Raw genomic sequence first — 27,422 nt, forward strand, 5'->3', positions numbered from 1 at the left:
CTCTTTATTTTTACTTCCTCTCTAAAGTTTATATATTTATGTGTGTATATTTTCTAAAGTAAATTATTGTTTTGGGAACCACTTTTCCTTTATTTTGAAATTCCAATACGGAAGTAATATTTCTGCTCGTTCATTCAAACTTTTCCTAAGCACGTGCGAGTCATTTAAAAGCGTTGACCTGTAGCTTTAACAGGAGGGGGCGTGTCCGCGTAGGGCAGCCCCTTGTATTTAAATATACAGTAGTTCAGGGAGGCTTCTTTCGTCGGATGTTTTTTTCGTCCTGTGAAACGAGCCTAGCGGGACGTGGGGGAGTACATCCGTCGGTAATGCTCCTCATTCAGGACTATATATAACATTTGAATGGCATCGTCCAGCTAGAGAGACGCTTTCAACGCTAAAAGACGAGCGGAGAGAGAACTGCTCGTTTGCAAGAAATATGGACTTGCAAATACTGGATCACAGACTCCGGGTCACCAGCATATCCAAGAACGGGCTGGTCAATTACACTCACCCTCTAATAAAACTGATATTTCTCCGCAACAGGACGCGGTAAGTAGGCTTCCTGCTCTGGCCGGGTGGTTGTGAATCAGTCGGGTAATCCAGTTCGGATACATACAGCGCCTGCTCATTCACTGGGTGGCCGAGCTATTGTTGGGTTGTTTGTCTGTGCATGCCTCACTCTGCAGCGACGGTAGGCATGATGAACTGCAGTCCATGAAGCTGTTGACTTCAGGGAAGTGTATTTTCTCACATAGGTGCAAACTGGGAGAAAAACTTGCAGTTGTTGAATATCAACATTACTCATTTTTGTACTTTAGTTTTCAGTAAAACATTTATGTGACTACATCCTGTTTCATCTGTAGGTGTGATCTGAAGGTTGGCAAAAAAAGTTGGGTTTTTTTGTTGATTTTTTTTTTGGTATCTCCAACACAAACTTGACCTTTTTGACTCCTAACCCACATCCATTTTTAAGTTGTTTACATCTCATGATTTCAGATAATCCCTGGAAATCCAGATGTTGTTATGTAATTGTCTAGTTCTCTGGCTGCCCCACATGTGCATGGATAGAGGAAGAGCTCTACATCCACTGCTCTGTCACTAAGCTGATAACATGCAAACAAAAATAAGGAACATGTATCGTCACACTGTTGTCACAAATCTACTGCTTGCTGTCGAAATTTCACACTGTTGTAAAATATCTTACAGCATTCATACCCCTAGAACCTTCTCACTTTTTATGTTATAGCCACAATTTTTTAATGTATTGGTATTTCATGACATAAACCAGGGGTCTCAAACTCCAGTCCTCGAGGGCCGCAGTCCTGCAACTTTTAGATGTGCCTCTGCTGCACCACACCTGAAAAGAATATTTAGGTCATTAGCAAGGCTGGGAGAACTGATCTACACAAAGAGGAGGTAATTAAGCCATTTCATTCCAGTGTTTTGTACCTGTGGCACATCTAAAAACTGCAGGACTGCTGCCCTCGAGGGCTGGAGTTTGAGACCCTGAAAACAGACCACCATATAGTTGCAGAAGTGTGACGTGGGAAGAACATGTTGCATATTTTCCTATTTCCTGTAAGCTGCAAAATGGAGTGACGCATTTGTCATCTCAGCTGCCCTGAGTCAGTATTTTGCTTTTACATCTATGAGCTTTGACAAAAGCTCTATGAGCTTTTTCAGATTTTCCTATCTAGAGACAGAAATGTTTGCACATTTGTTTGTTTTTGCAAAATAAGTCGGGTCAGTAAGTGTGAAAATGTATTTTTTTTTCTTGTTCTACAAATGTGCTGTTGGATGTAGGTCTGGACTTTGACTGGGACAGTATTGCATATGAATGAACATGTCTTGATAGCTTTGCAATCGATCAAAACTCTTTTTATTATTATTATTTTCAGATGATGCACAGAAAAGTCCGCAGTGAGATTTTCAAAACTAGCTTCATGTCCCAACGCTTCTTTAACCATCTAAACATCTTTGCCACTCATGTGCCTGATGGTTGTAAGCCTGTCACAATAACACATTTTGCTTAGCAATAATTTGTCCCAGAAGTTATTGCAATAAACAATAATATTGGTGTTTGAGTGAAAAAATGGTAATGGCATAATAATGCAAGTACACCCTTGCATTATTATGCAAAGTGTTCATTAAAGTCTATTAGAACTTTAATTTCTAATGAAGATTTAACACTGGAATTGGAAGATATTGTAAATATCCAAAATAAATAAATAAAACAACCAAAACAATGAATAAAATGGTTACTGAAGTCTCTGTACACAAAAAGAGGCTTGAGACCAGCCTCTTGTCTTTGTCTTGAGACTGAAGGCTTTTGTCTTTGGTAGATAGAGACAGAGAGAGACTCAAGCAAAACAATCAACTATGCAAATTTAAATTATAGAGGTTGTTTTAATTTAACGTGATCAATTGATGTATTGCTTATTACGACATATGCTTTAAATTAAAATGTAAAGCACATGAACTTGTACTTTGAGACACTTCTTTTTGTATCTGTTCATACCTTGTTGTCTCCTGCCAGTTGAGTCATCGTGTTGAGTAATAAACTAAGTTTTAACATGTCTGCAAGAAATAAACTTGCCAAAAAGGCATGATCTGGTTACCAAGAATTATGACCTACCTTTCTGCTTTCTGAAGTTTTCTCTGGCTGTATGATGAATAGAGTAATGCAGTGCTCCCCCTACCTCACTACCTCAGCTGGCTGAAATACACCTTTTCAAATGAATAAGAACAGCATTTTTGGGTGCTAGGATTTTCTTTTTTAAATGCAAAGAATATGCACAATTAAAGTGTTGCTATTAGACAGTGCTGTACATTTCTACAGAATTTTACAGCATAAATGCTATGATATAAAAAAAAGGTTATTTTAGGACCATGCTAAATGCATTGGCCCAGAACTAACCAGTAAAATCATCCATGCCTACTTCCGTAGATCTCCACAGGCCTCTATTTTGTTCTTCTCTCTCTTTCTTAACATATTGTGTGTACTTTGATGTTACATCATCACACTTCTATGGTGGATGTGTTTTGCCTTGCTTTTCCTGTTCTTATTGTGTACTTTTAGTTTTTCCTCTCCCTGTAAAGCTACATTTGATTTAAAAGGGAGGAGTGTTGGAGAAAGTTGAGCAAAAACAAGCCTGGCTTGGCTTGAATGGCTTTCTCCCCTCTGCTCCTTTCAGGCCTTCCTCTATTCATTAAAGAACACCTCCCTGGCCTGAACACAGTGGCTTTGACAGCAGTTCTGAGAGGAATTTTAATGAGTGGATCTCTTACAGCATTGCAAATTGCATATTATTACATCGTAGATCTTACTTAAACATCCATTATAAGAGGAGTTTTGGCACGGACTGAGGATTAAACCAGCTATGTTTACTCTGCCACTAATATTTAAAAAAATATGAATAATGGATATAATCCATTCACAAAGTCTGACAAAGCATTCATTATGCATTCTTTGATTGTAGTCTTACATTGTACTTTTAGGTGGGGATATTATCACAGCCCAGTATGTTGGTGTTTCTGCATTGTGGATGTAGCCCTGCAGGCGCTACACTGTTCTCCTTTCTTCTGTTCAGCTGTTAAATAACAAGAGCATGGCTTGGAACAATGCTTCAACTGAGCCAGAAACCCAGTTTTTCACATTTCTGCTTCAGTGATCTTCTAAAGTTGAGGCTCTCACTCCACTTTATGTTCTCACTGCCCAACTCTAATCAAGGCTACATGCATTCTTTTGTATGAATTAGACATAAGCCAGAGTTTTCTCCGGTTCAACATATCAGTGAGTAACCCCTCCCAACTGTTGCTGTACACACTGCCCATCAGCAGGCTTAAAGACTGATCCCAAACTTGTCCACTTGTTAAGTTTGATTTTCTGAATGTATTGATGGTAAAAACAATTAACATTTCTTCCAATTACCATTTGCAAATTATTACTAAACTTATTTAATAACAGTGTAAACAATAAGTTTGGATATGCTGCAGAAAAAGACACTTTTATTGTCTGACATTGAAGCTGCGGCATGTAACTTATAAAAATGTTCCTGGTCAGAAATAACCAGTAAGAGCCAGAGGAGGGTCTTAGTATCATCACACTCATGTACATGCTGCTCACACTCTTCCCTCTGTACAGTGTGTACAAGCTCAAGATTTCTGATTTTGCTGCTAATGTCAGAGAAACCACCTAATGTTAGGAAAACTATTTATCTGCGGTTATCAACGGATTAATAGTTTTTCCCTTTCCCTCTGCTGTGCCACAGCTCCTCCTCCACACCGTAACCTCACATCAATGCTCAGACTAGTTAGCATAGCCAGCAATGACAACGGATAAATAGCTTTTCTTGTAATATTAGGTTGTTTCTCCTCCATTAGCACAGTTGAACCTTGAGGTTGTACATATCGTGTGAGTAGCGCTTACACGAATGTGTTTGATATTACTCAGTCATTTCTTCTGACTCTGATTGGTTGTTTCTGACCAGGAGCGATACATTTCTGGAGATGGCAGTAGGACCACAGGGAGGAGGCAGAGGAGCTCAGTTTTTATTTTATTATGTTTTTTCTCCACAGACTACCTGTCTCATATTATATTGTCAGTTTTAGCAAAAATGCACAAAAAAAAAATTGTAAAACTTATTTCCTGCTCAGATTCCTATTTTGTCCTTGTTCCCGTTTTAGGTCAGTTAAAATTAAAAATTAAATGATGAGCAAGGAGGAGAACTTTTCTTTTTGCTTTCTTCAAAGTCATACATTTACATACACTAAGGTCGCCATTTCTTTAAAAACATTGTAATCCCAGGTGATGATGCAATGGCTTTGTTAGCTTCTGATTTTAAGGCAACACCTCAAACGCATTTCTTTGTGGTGTGACTTTATAAAAAAAATATATAGACCTTAACCAAACTATGCAAAAGAATGTAAAATGTTAAAGTATAGAAGTTGAGAGAACTTTGCCATCATCTGATGATATGTTGGCTAAGTTTTATTTCTTATATTTTGCATCAGTTTTCTTCTCTTATCATGTTTTCTCAGCTGGAATGTCAGTTGTAACCCCCCCCCCACCAACACAACCAGCCGCCCTCGGCCAACAACTCTGCTACCACCCGTTGCTTCGTGCGGCTGGATCAAAGTACAGAGTCTTGTGTGCTTTGGTTTTCATCTCCTCTCTGTCTCTACCTGTTGCTTTCTTCGTCTCTTTAGGTTATTTTCCTTCCTGCATCAGAGGAAGGAGCTTATTTTTCCAGCCCATTACCACCAGCAATCACGCTGGGGTGGTGTATTGGAGTGCTCTGCTAACATTAGAGCTCCACAACACTTGAAACAGGCTGTGCCTCATCACAGATCCTCCATGTTTCTTCGTTTACCAAGCCTTATTTTCTCCTTGAAACTAAAATTGTCTTCCAGAAGAATATCTCTTGGAGATCCGTTACAAAACTTACAGTCTGGTTCTGGTCCTTCTCAGTATAAGGTGCTGTGAAATATTTGTCCTCTTACAAATTACCTTTTGTTCTTTCTTCTCTTGTCACACTTTAAATGTTTCAGACAAAGATAACAAGAGTAAATACAAAATTTAATTTTCAAGGCTGCAGACCTGCTTCTGTTAAGTTCAGTATTCATAATTCAACATGAAAAAATAGACTGGGCAAAAATGGCATCGATGAGAGAGTCACTAAGCCAAAAAAAAAAAGCTCACTGTTGGAGAAGTGAGTGGTGTCTGTGGCTCATCAAGTTCACAGAGGGCACACAGTGTGGTGGGAGGTCTGGTATCAAACAGAATGAATATGCCTTATGTCAACGTGAACTCTTCAAAATGCCTAGGCATATTAAACTATGTTTTGTGAACTCTCTTACTTCACCAGACGCACGGAAAACTTTTTTCAAGCCTCAGGCCTAAATCCTAAAGAAAACCTGAGGGGTGAACTAAATTCAGGAGAGAACTGAGAACTCTGTAAGATGACTCTAGACAAATTATCAAAGATCCCTTTCTCTTCATATGATGCATGATCAAACAGTTGCAGGTTCAATATTCTGTTAACGGACAAATCTATATTTTTACAGATTTGCTATCAAAAACTAATACTAATTTTAAGTAATTGCAATCTTTTGAAGCAATGAAGAGGATTGCAGTCAGCAAAAGTTGTAAGGTCTTTAATTCTGCTGTGTTCCCCTTTGTATTTGGTAATAAACGGATGCCTCTCTTATCTATCTAATCTGTACTTTGCAAGCAGGAAATCAAACAGATGTGGTTCCTTCATGTTGCTTGACAACAAAAAGTGAACATATTGCTTTTACTTCACTTGTTTCACTTGCTCATGCAGGGTTGTTGCACCTGCAGGAAACTGCGAGCTGCGGAAGGTGAAGGTTCATCAGGAAGCGAGAAGGTCTTTCTAACACAATGGGCTGGCAGAGCCTGCTAGCACAGCTGGCAGTTACTGTTACAGTGTTTTCTCTTTGTGTCTTTCCCTCTTTGTCTCTCAGTGGTGTTATTGTCCAATCCCATGGCAGGGATTGGTTTTTGCTGAGTCAGGAGCTTTTGCTCTTGCACTCAGGCGTCAGCTCTAATAGCTTTTGCAGACTGATCTGCTGAGGAGGAAGGTGTATCCTCAGAGGGATACCATGAAGCAGGAAAATGTGATACTTCCTGTGGATGAAATGTCTGTCCTACAGATGTGACTTTTCATTCACAAATTTAAAGCCTTGCTTAACTTGGTAACTTGCATTTTTGTATTGTTATAATAGCAAACAATTTCTCCTAGCCACTCTTAAAAATAGAAGAACTTTTGCATAAGTTCTGAACTGCTTAAACATGACCTATGTGGTCCAGTGGTTTGGGTAATGTGGGCTTCTTTGGCAATCTCATAAATGCTAAATTAGCTTAGATTTTAGGCTTAGTTTTATAGGTCAAATCAAAACTTAGAACTATTTTTCTTGAACTGTTTTCAGCAGTTTGTTTTGCTAAGTCTAGGGCCCTGTTTATGCAGAGACTGGATTAGGTGTGTCCGCAAATATTTCTCGTCATTTAGGCTGTGTGTCCACAGGACTCTGGGATGCACAACATAACATTGCTATCTAACTCTCTAGTTTGTCATGCTCATTTTATTAATTCGGATCTTTTTTACCTTCCTTCTCTATTCCAGATGCAAGTTTTTTAGCCTGACAGAAACACCTGAGAACTACACAGTCGTCCTTGATGAAGAAGGATTTAAAGGTAAAATAGTAATGCATAAACATGTAAAGGCAATTTAGAATTTCATCTTGATTCACAGGCTGGGCTGGGAAAGCAAACTGGACTACCTGCAGAAAATCCATCAATCTTCTAGCTCCTTACCATTGCTAAGACCAATAGCACACAAACAGAGACATTTGTCATATTAATTTAAGTGATAAGATTAATGTTTGGCTTTCTGCCCAGAACATTTTGTACTTCACTAAAACCTCAAATGCAGAACTTGGGCCTCATGGGTTTCTCCTTAAGCAAAATTTGAATGTATTTGATTGGCAAATAAGAACAATCTTTCTGCCCAACATCTTTGTCATGAGCAAAGATAGTTTCTTGATGTTCCTGAGAAAGTTTGGCAAGAATTTGTGTCTGAGTAAAAACTAACACAAAAAGTAAAGAGAAGGAATGTGTTACCTATTCCTAATGCTCCCTCTTTTTTCTTAAAAGGATAACAATTTTCTGCCTGAAGGAACGCTGAGATCAAGCAGATCAGGGAGTTCAGTCCATTTTTTCTCAGTTTCTGAGTGATGCTTTCTCTCAGTATTTTACCTCAAAGTGTATGATGGCACTTTTTTGGAGATGTGATTGATTGACAAATAGATGTTTTGTTTACTGTAGATGAACAGATTCGTCATTGCCATACCCGCTGAAGCAGATGTTTGAAGGCATCCATTGCCTTCAGGGTTTTCTTGTTCTGAGTGCCTATTTTAGAAGCTAAGAGTTGGTGTATTGAGAAACCACAAGGGGCTGTCTGTGAAAAATTATGCCAACTAGAGCAAAGGCTCTTTGAAGGGGAGGAAAGAAAAAGGAGCATTCACAGTCAGTTGCTGTTTGGTAATGTTTTTAGTAAGGTTGACCCTTTACTGAAGCTTCCTGGTTGACCAGCAGTATCAAATTAAACCAAGCAATTGTTTATTTCCTATCATTTCCAAAGACATTTAATTCTCCACACTACTGTAAAAATATGGTGGCCCAAATTTACAGAAAACAAGACTTTCTAGCATTTTTTTAAGTGATACAGAATATTCTTATGTAGTGCTCTATTAATCACTATGTAAATGTATTTGCTTTTTAAAACGTCTTAATTTTACATAGCGTCTCTGTACCTGCCCTAAGAAGTTATCTTGATCTTGTATTTTCTTTGTATGTTTTACTTCATGTTTCCTAAATAGACATATTTCAATTATGGCTATCCAGCTTTGGAATCTTAGGAATTTACATTATTAAGATTTGCCTTCAAAAATCCTCTTAATGACCTATTAACATGTCTGAATAGATAACAAATACTGAATACTGCATACTGGTACTTGGTCTCAGTTTACAGCCTTTCTGACTGGTGTTGGCACTGTGGCCTGTCTTGAGCATGATATATTCTTGTGCTGCTTTTGTGACATAAATAGTGGGAGTTCTTTAGCTCTCTGCTTAAGGGGAAAGATGGAAGATAGCATTTCTGTTAGGATGGTAAAAACAGGAAATAGTAACTTTAAACTGCCTGATAATTTAGGACCTCAAGAAAGTAGAAAATGGATTGCATAAAATCTAAATGAGCTTCAGCATCAAATCCTATATGCCTGCATTAAGGACTAACATCCTCCATATATAGTGCCCCTATTGTACTTCATTGCCTATTTCTGGTGTTAACATTGATAAACTGACTTTTATGGATGAAATTCTAGCACTTTGTTGTAGATTTCACACAGTGTAGTCCAGAGGTAGATGTGTCTTGAATGATCATTAAAGGCTGTGGCACAAAGTTTATCAACAGAATAAAGTATCAGTAAAAGCTTGTAGTACCAAATCAAAGCTTTAATTATTAACCAATTTATTAAATTGAATCAGGAAATGCTGGAAAGTAAGAAATGTTCACTGGATTGTCTGTATTTGAATCCAAATAGAAAGTACACAACTCTTGCTAAGTTAATGTTAAAGCAGGCTGTTGCGGCAGGCTTCTCTTGAGTCGCCTCCTGCTGGACATATGAAAGAATGCACGTCTGAGACACTTGTACATTGCTGTTGTTATTCAATACAATAAGACTATTTCCATGTATCATAGGGTATGTTCAAAAGCTTACATTTTTATCTTGATTTGCCATGTGGATGATCATGGACAGAAGGCCATGTTGTTCGCGGTTCGACACAGATCACTCTTTCTTCCCTTGACATTTGACAGAGCTGGCACCCTCGGAGCACCTCCAGGTCGAGAGCTCTATCTGGCTGCCCCTCAATGTTGCCTCCAACGGCAACGCCTCCAGCAGCTCCCAGGCTGTCGGTGTGACAAAGATTGCCAAGTCGGTCATCGCTCCGCTTGCCCAGCAGCACGTTTCTGTCTTCATGCTCTCCACATATCAGACTGACTTCATCCTGGTGAGCGTCCTCTTAAAAACATTTGCAGAAATCTGTTGAATTTCTTCCTACCCGTGAGAAGCTTTTAGTCTCCAGGGTCTGAACCCCATCAGACAAAATAGGCCACCATGTCTGCATCTTGAGCTAAAGTCATTTCTGACAGAGCTGACAGCATCAGAAAATTGGTTGATGTATTACATGTCAAGAAGTAAATGAGCAAAAATGTTTAACAACATGGCAAACCACTGCGTCAGCAGGAATATTAATGGTTTACTTGCCGACTGAACTGTTTAAAGACTGCATTCTTTGGGCTTTAAAACATGTCATCTAAATATATGCAAATGTAACATTACATTTACATACACACCCCTGTTAAAATGCCAGAACTGTGTGATCTTAGATAAAAGAAGCCATGCTAAATCAATTAAAAAAGCAAATAATGTGACATTCATCCTGTTCACCTACAACTAAATCTGTATGTAAAAGCCACCTGCTTTTACATACTCTGCACACCTTTAACTAATACATTGCTGAAGTACCTTTTGATTTCATTTCAGCATTCAGGTTTTTTTGGGGTTTTTTTGTGGATAGTCTTTCAGTATTCCACATCTTTGTAATATTTGCCCTTTATCTTGCAAGATCTATATATATATTTTATCTCTGAATTGGCTCTATATATGCCTTGACTCGCAGTGATGCCAACAATAAAAATATCTATTAATTTTCAACTTTCTAACTGAAACCTGATGGTTTGGGGTCAAAAATTAACATTTTGAAGCATTAACAGTTTAATCCGCTTTGATTTAAAGATAAAATAAAGTAACCATAGAGCTTGACACATCACAATTAAAAAAGCCCAGAAAGTTTTTGATCAAAAATATCAGTTTAAATGTCTGTACACTTATGCAGAAGGTTGTTTTTTCAAATTCTCACTTTTTCAATGTCTCTTCTAAACAGCTCATATTTGTAGTTAAGTTGTGGAGAATAAAAATAGCTGTAATGTTAACAGGGGTGTGTAGACTTTTAGGAGCTCCTGTATTCAACACAGTTTTAAAATGTTACATACAGTACAGTGTTTCAGTTTGTTCCCAATATTTGTTTGCAGGTTAGAGAGAAAGACCTGTCAGTTGTCATCAATACGTTGAATGAGGAGTTCAACATTTTTAAGGAGGTGGAAGGAGAGTATGTGCCTGTGGGTTGCCAGGACTTTACCAACGGCCTCTTGAAGAACGCCAAAGAAGGTTTCAGCATGAATTTTCTTAACTTTCAAACATTCACCAGACTTGCCTGAGGGACTCTAACTCTAACCTAGAGCAGAAAAAGTGTTAACAATCTTGTAAAAAACCTGTTTGCTCACATTGTATTTAGTTAAAAATAGAGAATATATTTTTCTTTCCAATGATAAAACCAAATAAAGAAGTAGCATGCATTATAATCCAATTAAAAAGTAGCAGGAAAAGATTAGGGTTTCTATAGCAGCATATTTGTGAAAGTAAAATCATATTTTTGACTTAAAAAGAATAAATTAAAATATTAATATGTTGGAGATTTCCTACTTAATTTCTCTAAAAATGCTTTATTTCTTAGCCCTGTTTTTGACTTAGACTGTATTTCTAATCAAGTGGTTTTCAACAGCCACACTCAAATGTTTTTTTTGTTTTTTTTTACTGGTTCTGTGGAAACTTGTAGCTTCTTTTGTTTGACCAAACCAGTTTCATCTACACTGCCACAACTTGCATGTAGTTTTAGACAGCTTGTTTTCTTTACTTTTAATTTGGTACAAGATGAGATTCTTCTACATAAATCATTCTTCACAAAGTAGTTATGGCTTGTTCAAACATCACTTTCATCTGTTTTACAAACTTTTGCTATATATAGGTAATCAGTATATTTAATCATTGATCTATTGTAAGCCTATTTCAAGATATTCTTACAAATTTGTACATTTCACTTCTCCACTTTTTCTGTTAAGCTAAAAAAACTAAGTGCAAGACTGTGTGGTTAGTAAAATTTAATGATCAAACTAAGATCTGGTGATGATGGCCATCCCAGTTTAAAGGATTTAGATCTGTATTCAGCAGGACAGTAGAGAATTTAGATAGACATCACTAGAAGAACAGAATCAACAAAGTCTGCTTTAGGTTTTAGTGGTTATTCTGCACTAAATGGTGGCATCCTTTATAGGAAGCTGTTATTATGTAATCCTAAAGTTTAGAATATCCTGAAAGGTTCATTCTTACACAATCTCCTATGTCTTTGCATCTCCATGGGATCCTGGTATTTTAACGGCTCTTTGGATCAACTGACTTTTTAAACTGAATGTAAACTGTCTCATAAATACATCAGAGGGCGTCAGTTGTGTCCACATGTTGTCAGTGTGGACTTTTAGTTCAGCAGAGGAAATCAAGGTTTGTTGGAGATTTATTTATGGGTTCTAGAGCAAATGAGGCTAACAGTGCAAGATTTCAGGTGATATTTTTACAAGTGGTTATATTAGATTAAGGAACTTTTTATTGATTTAAAGTAAGAGAGACTGATTGCAGAAACGAGCTGTGGGGTGTTCTAAGTTGTTTCCAGTGAAGTAACTCAAGTACTATGGGAGAAGAACAAAGAAATAACATTGAATGCTTTGCTACATTTATGTCTATTATTATTATTATTATTATTATTATTATTAATTATTTCATGAATCTGGATTATACTGTAAGTGGGATTAAATTTTGGGCAGCAAAATTCTGCACAATAATGCATAGGACAGTCTGCTTTAATTTGATGGTCATCAGCATTATGAACTGATGTGCCTTTTAAATCAGTTGTCGGATTTATCAATACCCAGGTGTTTAAAAGCTGGGATTCGCCCAGTGAGGCCCACAAATGATGCCCATTGTAACAGTTGTGCCAACTGATAATGCAAACTCTTAAATTTGTTTATCCCAAGTCATTCACATTTGTGAAGTGGAATAATACATGTAACTCTAGTTTCTCTTTTTACCACGTAGACAACACTGGTACAGCATTTTCAATAATGCTAAAATTAAGCTGCAAAAGATTATAGAGGGTTAGGAATTAGATGGAAAATATCAACTGAGTCTTTGACCTGATAATTAATGTTCAGTATTTTATCAGTATCAGTATATTAGTTGAGTTTTTTTGTTGAAATGAAATGTTATGGGTCTTTTTTTCTTTTTAGACTCCAGTTGTGGACTTGATCCTTCCAGAAAAAAAATATGTGTTTTTCTTTGGCTTAAATTAGTTTATTAAGAGATTAAATTGACTTCATCCTTTTCCTCAACCAAACACCAAGCACATCCGAATTTTAAGGTGTTGTTGTGTTTGCTGTTCCTCCAGCCGTCCAGCCCACAGTTCACCCAGTGCTGATCCCACAGAACCAGTTCTGCGTCATGTCTCTGGACCCGGACACGCTGCCGTCCATCGCCACCACGCTCATCGATGTCCTCTTTTATTCCAACAGGTGAGATCAAATTTCTTCACAGTACTGCAGTACTGCACTGAAGCACAAGATGGCAGCACACAATCTCATTTCATTATTCGCTCAAACCATGTGAAATGACACCAGGTTGCTTTTGTATAGGTTTTGCACTCTGACTGTATTGCTGTAATTATTTGTTAAAACTGATAATCAAATGTGGGAAACTGAAAATAGACGAAGCATTTTTTTTTCAAAATTCTTATTTTTGTCTTGTATTATCTTTTTACTTTTTAAAAAACTTTTTCATTAGCTGAAAGCTGAAGTCATCAAAATGACAGAAATAAACACTTGAATTCTCAAAAGAATGAACCTATTTAGTATGAGAATTACTTTCTAAAACAAATGTATTTTTCATTGATAATTGCATTTAGAGATATACACATGTATAGCTAAATAAAATGCAAAATGAATATTTTTGCTGCCATTTGTTTTTGTCATTCTGAATGCGTTTTTGTGTTTAGTCCTAAGGAAGAAAGCGAATCGTCTACGGGTCAGGACTTGGAATGTATCAAGTTCTTCTCCTTCTCCCTCATCGATGGATACATCTCATTAGTGATGGACACTGAGGCTCAGAGACGGTAAGGATTCACTCACCGTATAGACATGTTTGTAGCTACCATTAAAACAAATAAATGACACCCTGTTAGAAACATTCCCAGTCTTCATGTTATTATATTGAACTATTATCAGTTGTTCTAGAGCAGGGGTGCCCAAAGTGGGTCCTTGAGGGCCAGCATCCTGCATGCTTTAGTTCTCTCTCTTAGCAAGTCAATGTTCATCGTAGCCCTTCTAATGAGCCATCATTTGATGCAGGTGCATTATACCAGGAAGAGAACTAAAACATGCAGGATGCCGGCCCTCCAGGACCAACTTTGGACACCCCTGTTCTAGAGTATACATATTTGATCATTGTTTCTTAGCTTATAGTAAAGCAATATCATATTGTTCCAGGTTTCCTGCTGACCTCCTGTTCACCAGCTCCTCCGGGGAGCTCTGGCGGATGGTCCGTATAGGTGGTCAACCGCTGGGTTTTGGTGAGGCAATCTGCTTTACCTTTTTTCTGATTTTGACAGAACAATAACCACTTTAACGTCAAGTTTGAAGTGGTCTGTATATCTATTTACTTTACACTAGAGCTTAAATGAGCAATAAAAATAGCATTTCTCTATTTAAATATTTTACCAGTACAACCTTTCTAAGACTCATCTTATAACTTTCAACATTATTGAAAAGATTTTATCAAGCAAAATGATAAAAATGAACAAATATCAACATAGTACTTAAAAGCTGTCACAGGAATTGAACACACTGAAACTTCTTAGTTAATGTGTATAAATGCAGTGCATTTGATATTATTATTATTCCTGAATAACCATGAAAATGTGATGCATGTTGTTGTCTCCTGTTCAAGTCTTAACTGTTAAAAGGGACATATCATACAAAATTAACATTATGCACATGCTTGTACTTCCATTTGGATCTTTAATGCTTAAACAAACAATCCAAGCGTTAAAAAAACATCCACATGTCTAGCAATAAATAATTTTTTTTGGTTTCTGGAAACTAGCTGTTTTACCATTGTATGTGCTGGAAAATGCAAATATTTTGATGTTGACTTGCCAATCAGAAACCACTTTCTGCATCTTTAATCGTTGTGCAGGAGTCTCCACTTCTTCTACATGAGAAATAAAAGTTTGTTCATTGGAAAGATAAACCCATACTGGTTGGTTTTAAAATTTAAATTTCTGAATCAACTTTTCTCACCATTCAACCACATCACATCTGCCTGTGCATTCTGTGGCTGCACTAACTCTATGTTCATACAGGAAATCTTGATCTCAATTCTGAATTTTTGCTAAAATCTGATTTTTGGACTTTTTTGGGGGGGATTTTGTTCTTCCCACTAATTAAATGTGACCTCAATGAGACTTCTGTGTAAATGGCTTGCATCCTCAGATTGCCCCACATGCACAAAAGAAGAACATTGACATGACACAACAGCACATTGTTTAAGAAGGTAATAATTTTGGAGCCATTTATGGATCAATTTTATTATTTAAACTGCAATGAGTGGTAACAGCACCATTCTAGAAACATAATGACTCGAACGAAGCTAACTAATAGCAGTGACATTTTGTGGAGCATATACTGCAACTTCTGTAGCGAAGTTTGTTTGGATGTTTAGTCAGAGATGGGAGTGGTCTGATTCAGTGATACAGACTTCTTTCATGAGTTCATAAGTAATGGCTGGTTTACCAGGACTCTTAATTTTACTGCACAGTAATACAACAACTCTGGATTAATATATTTTCTATATTTTAGCAAATGATTTTCTGGTACTGATTAACATTCTGGACAGAACCAGCATTTGATCCAGACATATATTTTATACTGTGAAAAGTTAGAAGTGAACGTCCAAAAAGTGCCCTCATACAAAATATGTTCATTTCCTGATATCTAGTAGGTAAATTCCAGCTTTTGTTTTTGACTGTGCTTTCCACAGAAAGCAGGGTGGTTGTTTCCATTGAAACGGAACTGTGAAGACTAACATAAACATTTTCAAAATTTAAAAAAGCAAAGAAATTCACAGAAAACTCCAGCATTTTTTTATGTGCATTTGTATTGATTTAGAATTACAAAAATGAGCGAACAGAACAAGATCTTGGAGTGAAAACTGTTGAATATTTTGAAGAAACCATGATCTGCTGTGTAGATTTGTATAGAACTGGATCTCCTCTCCTCCTGAACATCCTTATTACTAATATAAAACTGGCTTGAGGCAGGTAGAGCTGTCACAACTTAATTTTTTTTCATCCATCCATCCATCCATCTTCTTCCGCTTATCCGAGGTCGGGTCGCGGGGGTAGCAGCTTCAGAAGGGAGGCCCAGACTTCCCTCTCCCCAGCCACTTCTTCCAGCTCCTCCGGGGGAATCCCGAGGCGTTCCCAGGCCAGCCGAGAGACATAGTCCCTCCAGCGTGTCCTGGGTCTTCCCCGGGGCCTCCTCCCGGTGGGACGTGCCCGGAACACCTCACCAGGGAGGCGTCCAGGAGGCATCCTGACCAGATGCCCAAGCCACCTCAACTGGCTCCTCTCGATGTGAAGGAGCAGCGGCTCTACTCTGAGTCCCTCCCGGATGACTGAGCTTCTCACCCTATCTCTAAGGGAGAGCCCAGCCACCCTACGGAGAAAACCCATTTCGGCCGCTTGTATCCGCGATCTCGTTCTTTCGGTCATGACCCAAAGCTCATGACCATAGATGAGGGTGGGAACGTAGATCGACCGGTAAATCGAGAGCTTCGCTTTTTGGCTCAGCTCTCTCTTCACCACGACGGACCGGTACAGCGCCCGCTTGACAGCAGACGCTGCACCAATCCGCCTGTCGATCTCCCGCTCCCTTCTTCCCCCATTCGTGAACAAGATCCCGAGATACTTAAACTCCTCCACTTGGGGCAGGACACCCCCCCTGACCCGGAGAAGGCACTCTACCCTTTTCCGGCTCAAGACCATGGCCTCGGATTTGGAGGCACTGATCCCCATCCCGGCCGCTTCACACTCGGCTGCGAACCGATCCAGCGAGAGCTGCAGATCACGATCTGATGAAGCCAAAAGGACCACATCGTCTGCGAAAAGCAGAGATGAGATCCTGAGGCCACCAAATCGGATCCCCTCAACACCTTGGCTGCGCCTAGAAATTCTGTCCATGAAAGTGATGAACAGAATCGGTGACAAAGGGCAGCCCTGGCGGAGTCCAACTCTCACCGGAAACGAGCCCGACTTACTGCCGGCAATGCGGACCAGACTCTGACACCGGTCATACAGGGACCTGACAGCCCGTATCAAAGGGCCCGGTACCCCATACTCCCGGAGAACCCCCCACACAGCTCCCCGAGGGACACGGTCGAACGCCTTCTCCAAGTCCACAAAACACATGTAGACTGGTTGGGCGAACTCCCATGCACCCTCCAGGACCCTGCTGAGGGTGTAGAGCTGGTCCAGTGTTCCACGACCAGGACGAAAACCACACTGCTCTTCCTGAATCCGAGGTTCGACTATCCGACGGACCCTCCTCTCCAGGACCCCTGAATAGACCTTGCCAGGGAGGCTTAAGAGTGTGACCCCTCTATAATTGGAGCACACCCTCCGGTCCCCCTTTTTGAACAGGGGGACCACCACCCCAGTCTGCCAATCCAGGGGAACTGCCCCCGATGTCCATGCGATATTGCAGAGTCGCGTCAACCAACACAACCCTACAACATCCAGAGCCTTAAGGAACTCCGGGCGGATCTCATCCACCCCCGGGGCCTTGCCACCGAGGAGCTTTTTAACCACCTCGGCGACCTCGCCCCCAGAGATTGGAGAGCCCAACCCAGAGTCCCCAGGCTCCGCTTCCTCAGTGGAAGGCATGTTGGTGGGATTGAGGAGGTCTTCGAAGTACTCTGCCCACCGGCCCACAACGTCCCGAGTAGAGGTCAGCAGCACACCATCCCCACTATAAACAGTGTTGGTGCTGCACCGCTTCCCCCCCCTGAGACGCCGGATGGTGGACCAGAACCGGAATTTTTTTTCCATGTTTAAAATTCCCTAAAGATCATGCCACTCTGGGCAGTGAGCCATATTGCCCATATCAAGAACTGCCACTGGCAACAACTGTTTTTCAGTTATTTATTTTGCATCAAAGAATCTTTGCTTTTATCTTATTATTGCAGTACTATAATCTATGAACCTATAATCTATAATTATGTGATACTTTTACATTGATGGCATTTCCTCCTTGTGTTTCAGATGAATGTGGCATAGTCGCCCAGATATCTCAGCCCCTGGCAGATGGTGACATTTCTGCCTATTACATCAGCACCTTCAGCTTTGACCATGCTTTGGTGAGTCCAGAAGGTTTCCCTATGACACCTGTAGCGGTAGAAACTAAATGTATTTGGGTAAGATTTTGTAATCTTCACTTATCTCACTTTATTACATACTTCTGGTTTGAGTGAGCATCTTGATGATAAAAACTAGATTCTGAAAGTTATTTTCTTAAAGATTCAGCTGCTTGGATCTTTTGTCATCTTCCTGAAGACGTATGATTCAACCTTAAGGGGTTTTTTTGTACGAGTAATTCAGTCTTATGACTAGGAGGAAAAATTCTTGCAGCATGTAAAAAATGACCCTCTTAAGTGGAAAATTATGTCTTTACTTAGTCTTTACTCACAGGTTGGAGCTTACTCATTCTTTTAATTTCCGTGCACTTGAGATATCCTGATTATTCAAAATGTGAAAAACGTATATTCTGGCATTTTGATACTTAAGTTTTTGGAATCAGACTTGTGTACCTTCTCAGATTCCCAAGCAGCTTTGTGATTTCCTGACATCATGATTATTGATTTTTATCAGACTTTTTTTTTTCTTTTTGTACCCACATTGAAAGGTAATTTCTGCCAACCGGTTCATTTTAAAATGGATTGGGCACATTTATTTTTCCATGGAAACTATCAAAAAAATTAAAACAACATAAAGCTGCATACAAACTTTTGGGACAAATAGCCAATAAAATGTATCTTTTTTATCTTTTTCTTGATTATTACCGTTCTTTTCCTTGCTATTTGCAATCTTACATGTCAATAAAGTGCAAAACATTTGTGTAGCTAGGCTCTACTTTCCATTGCAATACCATCCATACATCCATCCATTTTCTTCCGCTTTATCCGGGGTCGGGTCGCAAGGGTAGCAGCTTCAGAAGGGAGGCCCAGACGTCCCTCTCCCCGGCCACTTGTTCCAGCTCCTCCGGGGGAATCCCGAGGCGTTCCCAGGCCAGCCGAGAGACATAGTCCCTCCAGCGTGTCCTGGTCTTCCCCGGGGCCTCCTCATGGTGGGACGTGCCTGGAACACCTCACCAGGGGGTCCAGGAGGCATCCTGACCAGATGCCCGAGCCACCTCAACTGAAAGTAATCTTGTTTCCGGTGAGAGTTGGACTCTCACTGGAAAAGAGCCCGACTTACTGCCAGCAATGCGGTCATACAGGGACCTGACAGCCCGTATCAAAGGGCCCGGTACCCCATACTCCTGGAGAACCCCCCACAGGGCTCCCCGAGGGACACGGTAGATCGCCTTCTCCCAAGTCCACAAAACACATGTAGACCAGTTGGGCGAACTCCCATGCACCCTCCAGGACCCTGCTGAGGGTGTAGAGCTGGTCCAGTGTTCCACGACCAGGACGAAAACCACACTGCTCTTCCTGAATCTGAGGTTCAACTATCCGACGGACCCTCCTCTCCAGGACCCCTGAATAGACCTTGCCAGGGAGGCTTAAGAGTGTGACCCCCCTATAATTGAAGCACACCCTCCGTTCCCCTTTTTGAACAGGGAGACCACCACCCCAGTCTGCCAATCCAGGGGAACTGCCCCCGATGTCCTTGCAATATTGCAGAGTCGCATCAGCCAACACAACCCTACAACATCCAGAGCCTTAAGGAACCCCGGGCGAATCTCATCCACCCCCAGGGCCCTGCCACCGAGGAGCTTTACCATTGCAATACCCTTACAGAAAAGAAGATGCATATGATCAGCTGTTGGGTGTCAATCAGGCTGACAAACCTGGACACTGCATTTTATTTCCATTTTTCTTGTAAAAATGTTCAACATCCATCAGGTTGTGTGTGAATCAGCGGTCCCTTTTCAAACCCAACCATAAATTCTCTGTCAGACTGAGGGCTAGGCTTTGACTTGGCCAGTTCCACAGCTTCCATCTTGTTGTCTTCAAACCATTTCTGTATTGTTTTAGCTGGAAGCCTCAGGTTGTTCTTCTGCTGAAACATAAATGCTTTTTTAGTAGTACTCTTCCATATGGAAACAAATTGTCCTCCAGGATGGCCCTATGTTTTGCTGAATTCATTACACCTTCTTTCTTTACAAGTCTTCCAGGGCCTACTTTTTATCTAAGCTCAAAATAAGGCAAAATTAACCTTCTGAGAATTTTTTGGAGAACCACATTTGGTTTCTACATGGTCATAAATATAAATTAGATTCCAGAATCCTCTAAAATGGGTGCATGTTTATAGCAAAATCCCAAATTCTATACTTGATATGGCTGCCATCTAGAATTTAAAGAGGCCCATGTGGTTTTTCAAGAGAGGGCTGTCTAAAGGAGTATCTATGCTAATTTTGGTGCATGTATCACCATTTGAAAGACTCTACTAAAGTATTGCATTATCTGCTGCACTACACAGTACAAGGCTTCCACTACCATGCTTCACAGTGTGGATGGTGTCTTTGTGGTGATGCACAATGTTTGGTGTCTGCCAAACTTAGCATCTTGGACAAATCAAACAAAATGACGTTCTTCCACCCAACCATAGAGTCTCCCACATGCCTTTTGGCAAACCTTATTCAAGCCTCCCTCAGGGAACTCCTTCAGCTCAGTCATAGTTACTAGCACTCAGTTAGTGTGGACAGCCTGATGTGGGCAGATTTACACATGAGCCGCAAGTCTTGATGCTTGATTTGAACTGAATTCCAGGGAATGGTCAGTTCCTTAAGATAATTTTTTGTTTCCATTGCTTAACTTATACTTTTCACTAACCTTCACTTTGATTTGCTTAGGGAGTTCTTTATTTTTCATGTTGTAATGGTAGCCAGGAATATTAATTAACCAGTGAATGGACATTCCAGACACAAGTGTCTTTATATGACAGTTACTTGAGACTCGGTCACTGCACTCAGGTGATCTCCATTCCACTCATTGTGAGATTACTAGCACCTATTGGCTAAACCTTTATTGACTTATCTCAGTCACTTTAAGGAGGGTGAATATTTACACAACCACTTGTTTTATATTACATATTTTTAATTGTCATTATTTTATAGAAATCAGTTTTCATTTTGAAATAATAGTTTTTTGGTATTTTATCTGTCATAAAAAGCCAAGATTTATTGATCATGATTGATTTGTTAAAGCAATTAAAAGGGTAAAATAGCTTTTTGGGGTTTTTTCTTCATAGAAATAGAAAAAAATTGGGGCCCTGTCAATTACAAAATTATATTGTGTTTTTTAAATTGTTTTTATGTCGGTACAAGACAAGAACCATGGAAATTAATAAAGTCAGGTTTTCAAAGGGAGAGATAGAAAAAAGAACAGTGTCAATTTGTAGCCCAGTTTTTCTCCAAGAGAGGTGGTTAGGCTGTGTGAGATTATCAACCATTTAGCATAGTTAGCTTTGCTACAGACTACTGTTTGCCTTCATTTCACTAGCATTTAAAGAACTAGGGGAAAAAGAATCTACCAACATATTCATATATTTAACTTGTACCTGTACCTTTTACCAGTTAACAGGTGAGTCAGTCAGCAGCAGCTCTAACCCCCATATCACAATAATCCCTCCCCCTGTCCCACTGAAAACGGTGAGCAATACTGTGTTCAGTGACAAGTTAGTCAGCATCATTCCAGGGAATCTGTGTGGATTTTTAATGTCTCACTGCTCTTTTTACAATTACACAACAAAACAATATACTGTATATTAGTGACAGAAATTCAAACCATCTTTATGAAGTTATAATAAAAAGCAGATTCTTGTCAGTCCAGATAGTCCTGCCTTAGCTTGCATTTATGGGATGGGATGGGTCAGGAGGGACATGACCCTCCTGACCCATCCCCTCCTAAGTGAAATTAAAGCTGCAGTATGTAACTTTTATTAACAAACGGTACATATTTGTTAAGCCTGTCAATATGTTGAGAGATTATCTGAGAATAATTTAATTCCTCTGCCTTCTCCCAGTGCTCTCTAGAAACAACAATCAGAGACAGGAGGTGGGTTTTAGTGCTGTCAATCACAATCTTTAGACGTCAGTAGTAGGTCAGGGAGGAGCTGAAGGAGATTATTCTTTTCACAGATAATCTGTCTCATAACAAACTGTCATGACAGAAAAGCAAGGCAGTTGCATGCCTTTAAAATTGTGATGCTGTTTATGGGTCAAATAGACTCAAGAAATTGTAACAGCAGGGAGGGCGGCCAATTAAAGTTTTTGTAGGCCTGTCGCGATACACGGTAAATCAATTAATCGTAAGATAAATTAAAACTATCAATGTCATTTTAATTATCGGCATTATCGTCTCTTCCGGCCCTTTTCTCTTTCTGTTGATGACACCGAATGAAAAAAGGCTCAACTCCGGTGCTCTCCACTGACTCCCCCTTCCTCATTTTACTTAGTGTAAAGCCCAGCGCACACCAGCTGTCGGCCGATTGTCGGCCCATTTTCAAAACCTGAGAGACCACACATTAGCCGACAGAAATCCTAGCTATAACGGTTCGATCGGGTTCGTTCCTGCCGTGTGGTGTCCAACAATGGGCACAAAATAATGGCTACAAGTTCAGTTAACTAATTTTAAAACCAGGCATTAATCAATGCTTTACTACAATCTACCTGCAATGCATGTGGCTAGTGTCAGCGTAAAGTCCTGACTGAATGAAAATCATTAGAACCTGTTTACGTCACGTTAACGAAGAACAGCTGAAAAGTTACCGGGTTTATCAACTGTGGTACCAATTTCGCTCCAACTCCTCCCCTTGTCATTTCTATATTCTTTGCATGTTGAATAAACATTAATGTTGTTTCCATGTATCATCCGCTGGACTTCGGGTTGCGCCGTGTCAACTGTTTGGGATTCCCTTCTATAATTTCCCCTCAGAAAACACGGAGGAGAATCCGGGCTTTCTGATTGGCTACCTGTCACATTCAACAGGCTGCGTTAAAGCTCCCAGTCGGGGAAAACCCTGATTTAGATCGGAGAGGCAACGACGATCTACCTTAACACACCACACAATCTTAGAAAGACCAACGTGCTAAGATTGTCTTAAGGGGAAAAATAGGAGCAAAAAATCATGTAGTGTGAACTATTGCATCAGGTAGTCGATGTGCCCATCTTCTCTATTTAAATCTAATTATTACTGAAGGGCAACATAATATACAGACTTCATAAGCTGCACTCTTTTGGTTGAATGCAGTATTTATTTCCACTTTGGCTTTATGTTGTTTAGTTTTTTTTTTCAAGTGAGTTTTTTGTTAATGGAGACTGAGAATCCATTTTATTTTTTGTTTTGTTTATTTTGTTTATCAGCTCAAGTGTTAAGTGTTCTTTTGAAAATAAAGTGCATCTATCTTTGGCAGGAAATCGCATGCATCATTTCCATTAAATCAGTGTAAAAAGGTCTTCAAACAATATTATCGTTTATCGCAATAATTTTTGAGACAATTAATCGTTGATCAAAATTTGCTATCGTGACAGGCCTAGTCATGGGGCCCAAGTTTCCTGGCAGTGCCACTGGCTATAGGAAATCCTTTCTGCTTACACACATCACTATCTACTATTAATATTTAAGCAAAATTGGACAATATAAGTTACAACAGCATTGTATTTCACTCTGGGATTAATACATATTCTTGAATTGAATTGGATCACATCAAGACTTCCAGTCTAATGAAAAACAAATTACAGCTTGTTGTCACTGGTTTCCACTTGTGATTTTTTTTTTTTTCTGAAGTTAAATTGGTGGACTTGAAATTGTTTAGAAATTTGCTTTCTTATCTTCCCAGATTGCTGGGCAGCACAGTTGCTCCTCTAAGATATTTTCCTTAGTCTTTCCATCTTAGTATTATATTAATACACTTGTAGCAAAACTGCCTAAAATCCTGCTTTTGTAACTATTACTTACTTCCTGTGAGACTACAGCAAGTGTAGTCTCACAGGAAGTGAGACTCCAGCAAGTGTGAGACTACAGCAAGTGTAGTCTCACTTGCTACTGATCAGTTAATTATACACATTTGATCAGCTCAAAGAAAAAAGTGATTTTGATGCATTAATTGATTACTTCAATTTTATGTTAAACATTTTCCATAGTTGAAGGTACTTTAGCACATGTTTTTTTGGTTCTGGCCAAAATTACGTATTTTTTGGTCTCATCTTTCAGTGGTTTTCATCTGTGTTTAAAATTATTGTCACACCTTGAACAGCTTTGTTTGGGTGCCTGAAGAATCTGGATTGTAACTTATGTATTGCTCTAGCTCTTTGTATGATGATTGCAAAGCAAAGAGGTGTATTCTGAAACTGTGGAAGTCCGATTTAGCCCCCAAGTTTCAGACCTGATTAACTGAACTTGTAAGTATCCTACATGTGGAAAGATTGGGATACAAACTTTCTGATACACTCTGAAGTTTTCTAGAATAAAATGTTGGACTATGTGACGGACTAATGATGCTCCCTTTACTCAACCACTTTATTCAAGTGTCTTCCAGATAAGATGGACAGTTGAGCAAATAACACAGTTGTGAAATCTGTCCCAGCCTTTTATTTATGTATTTATTAGTTATTTTATTATCATTTTTATTTATTTTCTTGTGTAACATTGACACTTTTTTAGTTTTGTTTTTTTGTTTCTTTTGTTTTGTCATTTTTTGTTGTTCTGTTGTCTCAGGTGCTTATTGTCTTTGTGTCCTTTAATATAATTTTATTTGAAAATCTTCATATTATTAAAAAAATATATATATATACATATATTCCATAGTTTAATCAGCAATGCCCAACTGTTTAGTCAGTGTCGTCTCCTATGTCAAGTGATGAATGCTAATCACATGTAAATCTGGTGAGGTTGGGCGTTTGCGTGTTTTTATGTCTATGTCATGACTCTTAATGTTCCACCCAATGAATGTTTTAGTTTGTAACTCCTTTCCGTGCCTCGCAGCATGTCATAGAATTACATTGTGTAATCATAATCGTTCCTTAACCTTGGAAAAAAAAAACCACAAATGGGCTCTAATAATAGTGAACCTGACGACATGCATAGGAAATCATTTTTAAAAAGTTCAACCACTTTTACACTTCTGAAAAAGTCTCCAAAATGACTGGTTGATAAAGGCAACTAGTAAGTAGGAGTATTCCTCTTTTGGTTGAATTTTAAGTATTCCTACTCCTAGAGTATAGCAGAGATAATCTTCCATGATAATGGAGGCAGAAGAAACGGGTAACTTCCCGAGGTCAACTTTATAAAAATAAAAAAAACCTATTTCAAAAATAAAATATCTCCCTTTAATTAATATTAATATTACCACTGTTCACTACTGGTGTCATCTTCCTAATGAACCTATATACATGGCAGTGTCTTTATTTTTTTGGTAAAATGACGCATAACATTTTTTGTAAATTGAAAGAATAGAAAATAACTGGAAATGAGATAAAAAACACTTGGGACAAATGCAACGACCAAATGATTAAAGGCATTCCTAACTGGTTGCAAAACCAAACCTTCGTCACTGCAGCTATGGGAGGTTACTGCCTGGCCTCTAATATAGCAAATTATAATTATTTAGTATTTAGGTTAAATAAATTCACTTCATCTAGCTGAATCTTTAAATTGGCAGTTCACAAATATTTTATTTCATTGCATTGGTCTGTTTTTGTATTTCTATCAATGTGCAACCTGTGAAGACTGGCTAATTATAACCTATACCCATTTGCTTGTCCTGTTATGTTCCTGCTGCTTAACCTGTCCATATATTATGTCATCTCTTTATTAAGAAAATTCTCTTTTATGCTTTTCATGATCTTTTATTTCAGTACTTTCTGTTTTAGTTAGCTTTCAAACCCCCTTTTCCCTTTTTTTCAGTGGGACAAGGTTCTGATAAAACCTAAAAGCTTTTATAGCAGACCAAAAAGGGGTTTGATGGAACAAGTGGTTTATAATGTATTTTCAACTCTTATGAGCGTGTGTATTCTTCGCATAACTATGTTTCTAATAAAAATATAGGTAAAGTAAATAAAAGTTCTGTAACTTTTCTTTTCCAGGTGCCCGAAGAAGACATCGTGAGTGTGACGGACATGCTCCACCACCAGAGGAATGAACCATCCACCACTTGACTCGTCGTGTCCTCCCCTCCTTGGTCAGTTCTTCTTGGACAGCGGTATCAGGAAAGGATGTTAACTGTGCCTAGATCCTCACTGCATCGCCAACAGTATTAACAACTATGACTTTGCCATTAAAACCAGGAGCGCTTCTTTATGACTTCTCTAAAGCTCGTCTGTGACGCTTCTTGTCTTAGCTAAGCTAGAAAAGATTTGCAGACAGCCCCACCAAACCCCAGGGGGCCTTGAAGGACACACATGATGCACATGATGGAGACAACAGCGCACTTATACAATTCAAATCAGAAATTCAGGTATGAACAGGTAAGATAGACTCTTTGTATTTATGCAAGATCCTATGATCTATGTCTGGTATAAAGTCAAAGTATTCTACAGGACTTCCTCATGTGGCAAACACAGACTACATAGTCTTCCTTTTATATGTACAGCTTGAATAATGAGACTAATGCTGGGTTCTTTTGCTTAATTAGGAGAAAATGCATAGTATTTTTCCCCGTTACATAAAAGGCATGTTCATGCACTTTGGAAGGTCCATAAGCAGCAGATAGGAAAAATGTGCAAAGTTATCCAAAGTGTTCTCTGTCAAAGATCTCTCTAATTGAAATTGGATGTTTATGCCTTGTGGTTGCAATCAGCCCATTAATAGTAACTGACACAGCCATTAAAACATATTTCTGTAGGCAATTAATTGTAGTTTACTCATTTCCTGGAAGCTGAGCATCAAAAATCATCCCTTACCTTTTTAAAATGCAAACATGACAAGAAGATTGTGGGAGAATGTCATATTATTCCAAGCCTTCTCAGCAACCTTCGAAGGAAAGACTTGAAAATGTTATAGCTATAAGCTGTAATTCCAGAATTGGTTTCATAATTTAGCTCCTCAACAAGTACAAGTATGTGGATATCAGGTTTCTAACTCCATAGCTAAAATATGTGAGAAGTAACCTGTTAATTATTTTTCATCTAAGAGTATTATGAGAGTTCTTTAACACAAGTTGTAGCTCATTTTCCTTTGATAAGAATGAGGAGTGTGAAATTCTTTTTTATAATGAGTCAGCATTTTTAAACAACAATGTCATGGTCAATAACACTATGTCTTAGTTTTTGCTACTTGCACAATAAACCTATGACTAATAAATTTCAATCGGAAGTTGTTGTTTTTTTGGTACAACTACGTTTTCTACCATTTCTGAAGTGTTCTGTAAACCTTTGTAACTTTTGTGCTGCTTTCTTCATTCAATAAAAACAGATTATATTAAAAAAATCTTATTTTTGTCACTGTAAAGTGAAATTATTTTGTACATTGTAGGCCAAGAGCATTGTTGAAATGTTAAGTACCTCATGACATCAAGGTATTTAGTCATTTAGGCTTTTTTAAAAAGGGAACTAATATGGTGATTAAAACATTATTGATGGATTTCTCATCACTGTATCTTTAAAAGGAAGTTTTGAAG

The 27,422-nt window shown here is 38.8% G+C and overlaps 1 protein-coding gene across 1 annotated transcript; it reads left to right on the plus strand.

Annotated features, from left to right (window-relative positions):
- Positions 1–238: 238 nt before the first annotated feature.
- castor1 (cytosolic arginine sensor for mTORC1 subunit 1) lies at positions 239–27,224 on the plus strand. The gene is made up of 9 exons (XM_028034516.1): positions 239–549; positions 7,146–7,216; positions 9,399–9,592; positions 10,677–10,812; positions 12,920–13,043; positions 13,523–13,639; positions 14,013–14,095; positions 17,846–17,940; positions 25,891–27,224. Exons 1-9 carry the CDS (start codon positions 437–439, stop codon positions 25,960–25,962), a joined length of 1,005 nt encoding a protein of 334 aa, XP_027890317.1. The 5' UTR covers positions 239–436; the 3' UTR covers positions 25,963–27,224.
- Positions 27,225–27,422: the final 198 nt, after the last annotated feature.

Source organism: Xiphophorus couchianus, chromosome 12, assembly GCF_001444195.1.
Source record: "Xiphophorus couchianus chromosome 12, X_couchianus-1.0, whole genome shotgun sequence".
Lineage (NCBI taxonomy): Eukaryota > Metazoa > Chordata > Actinopteri > Cyprinodontiformes > Poeciliidae > Xiphophorus > Xiphophorus couchianus.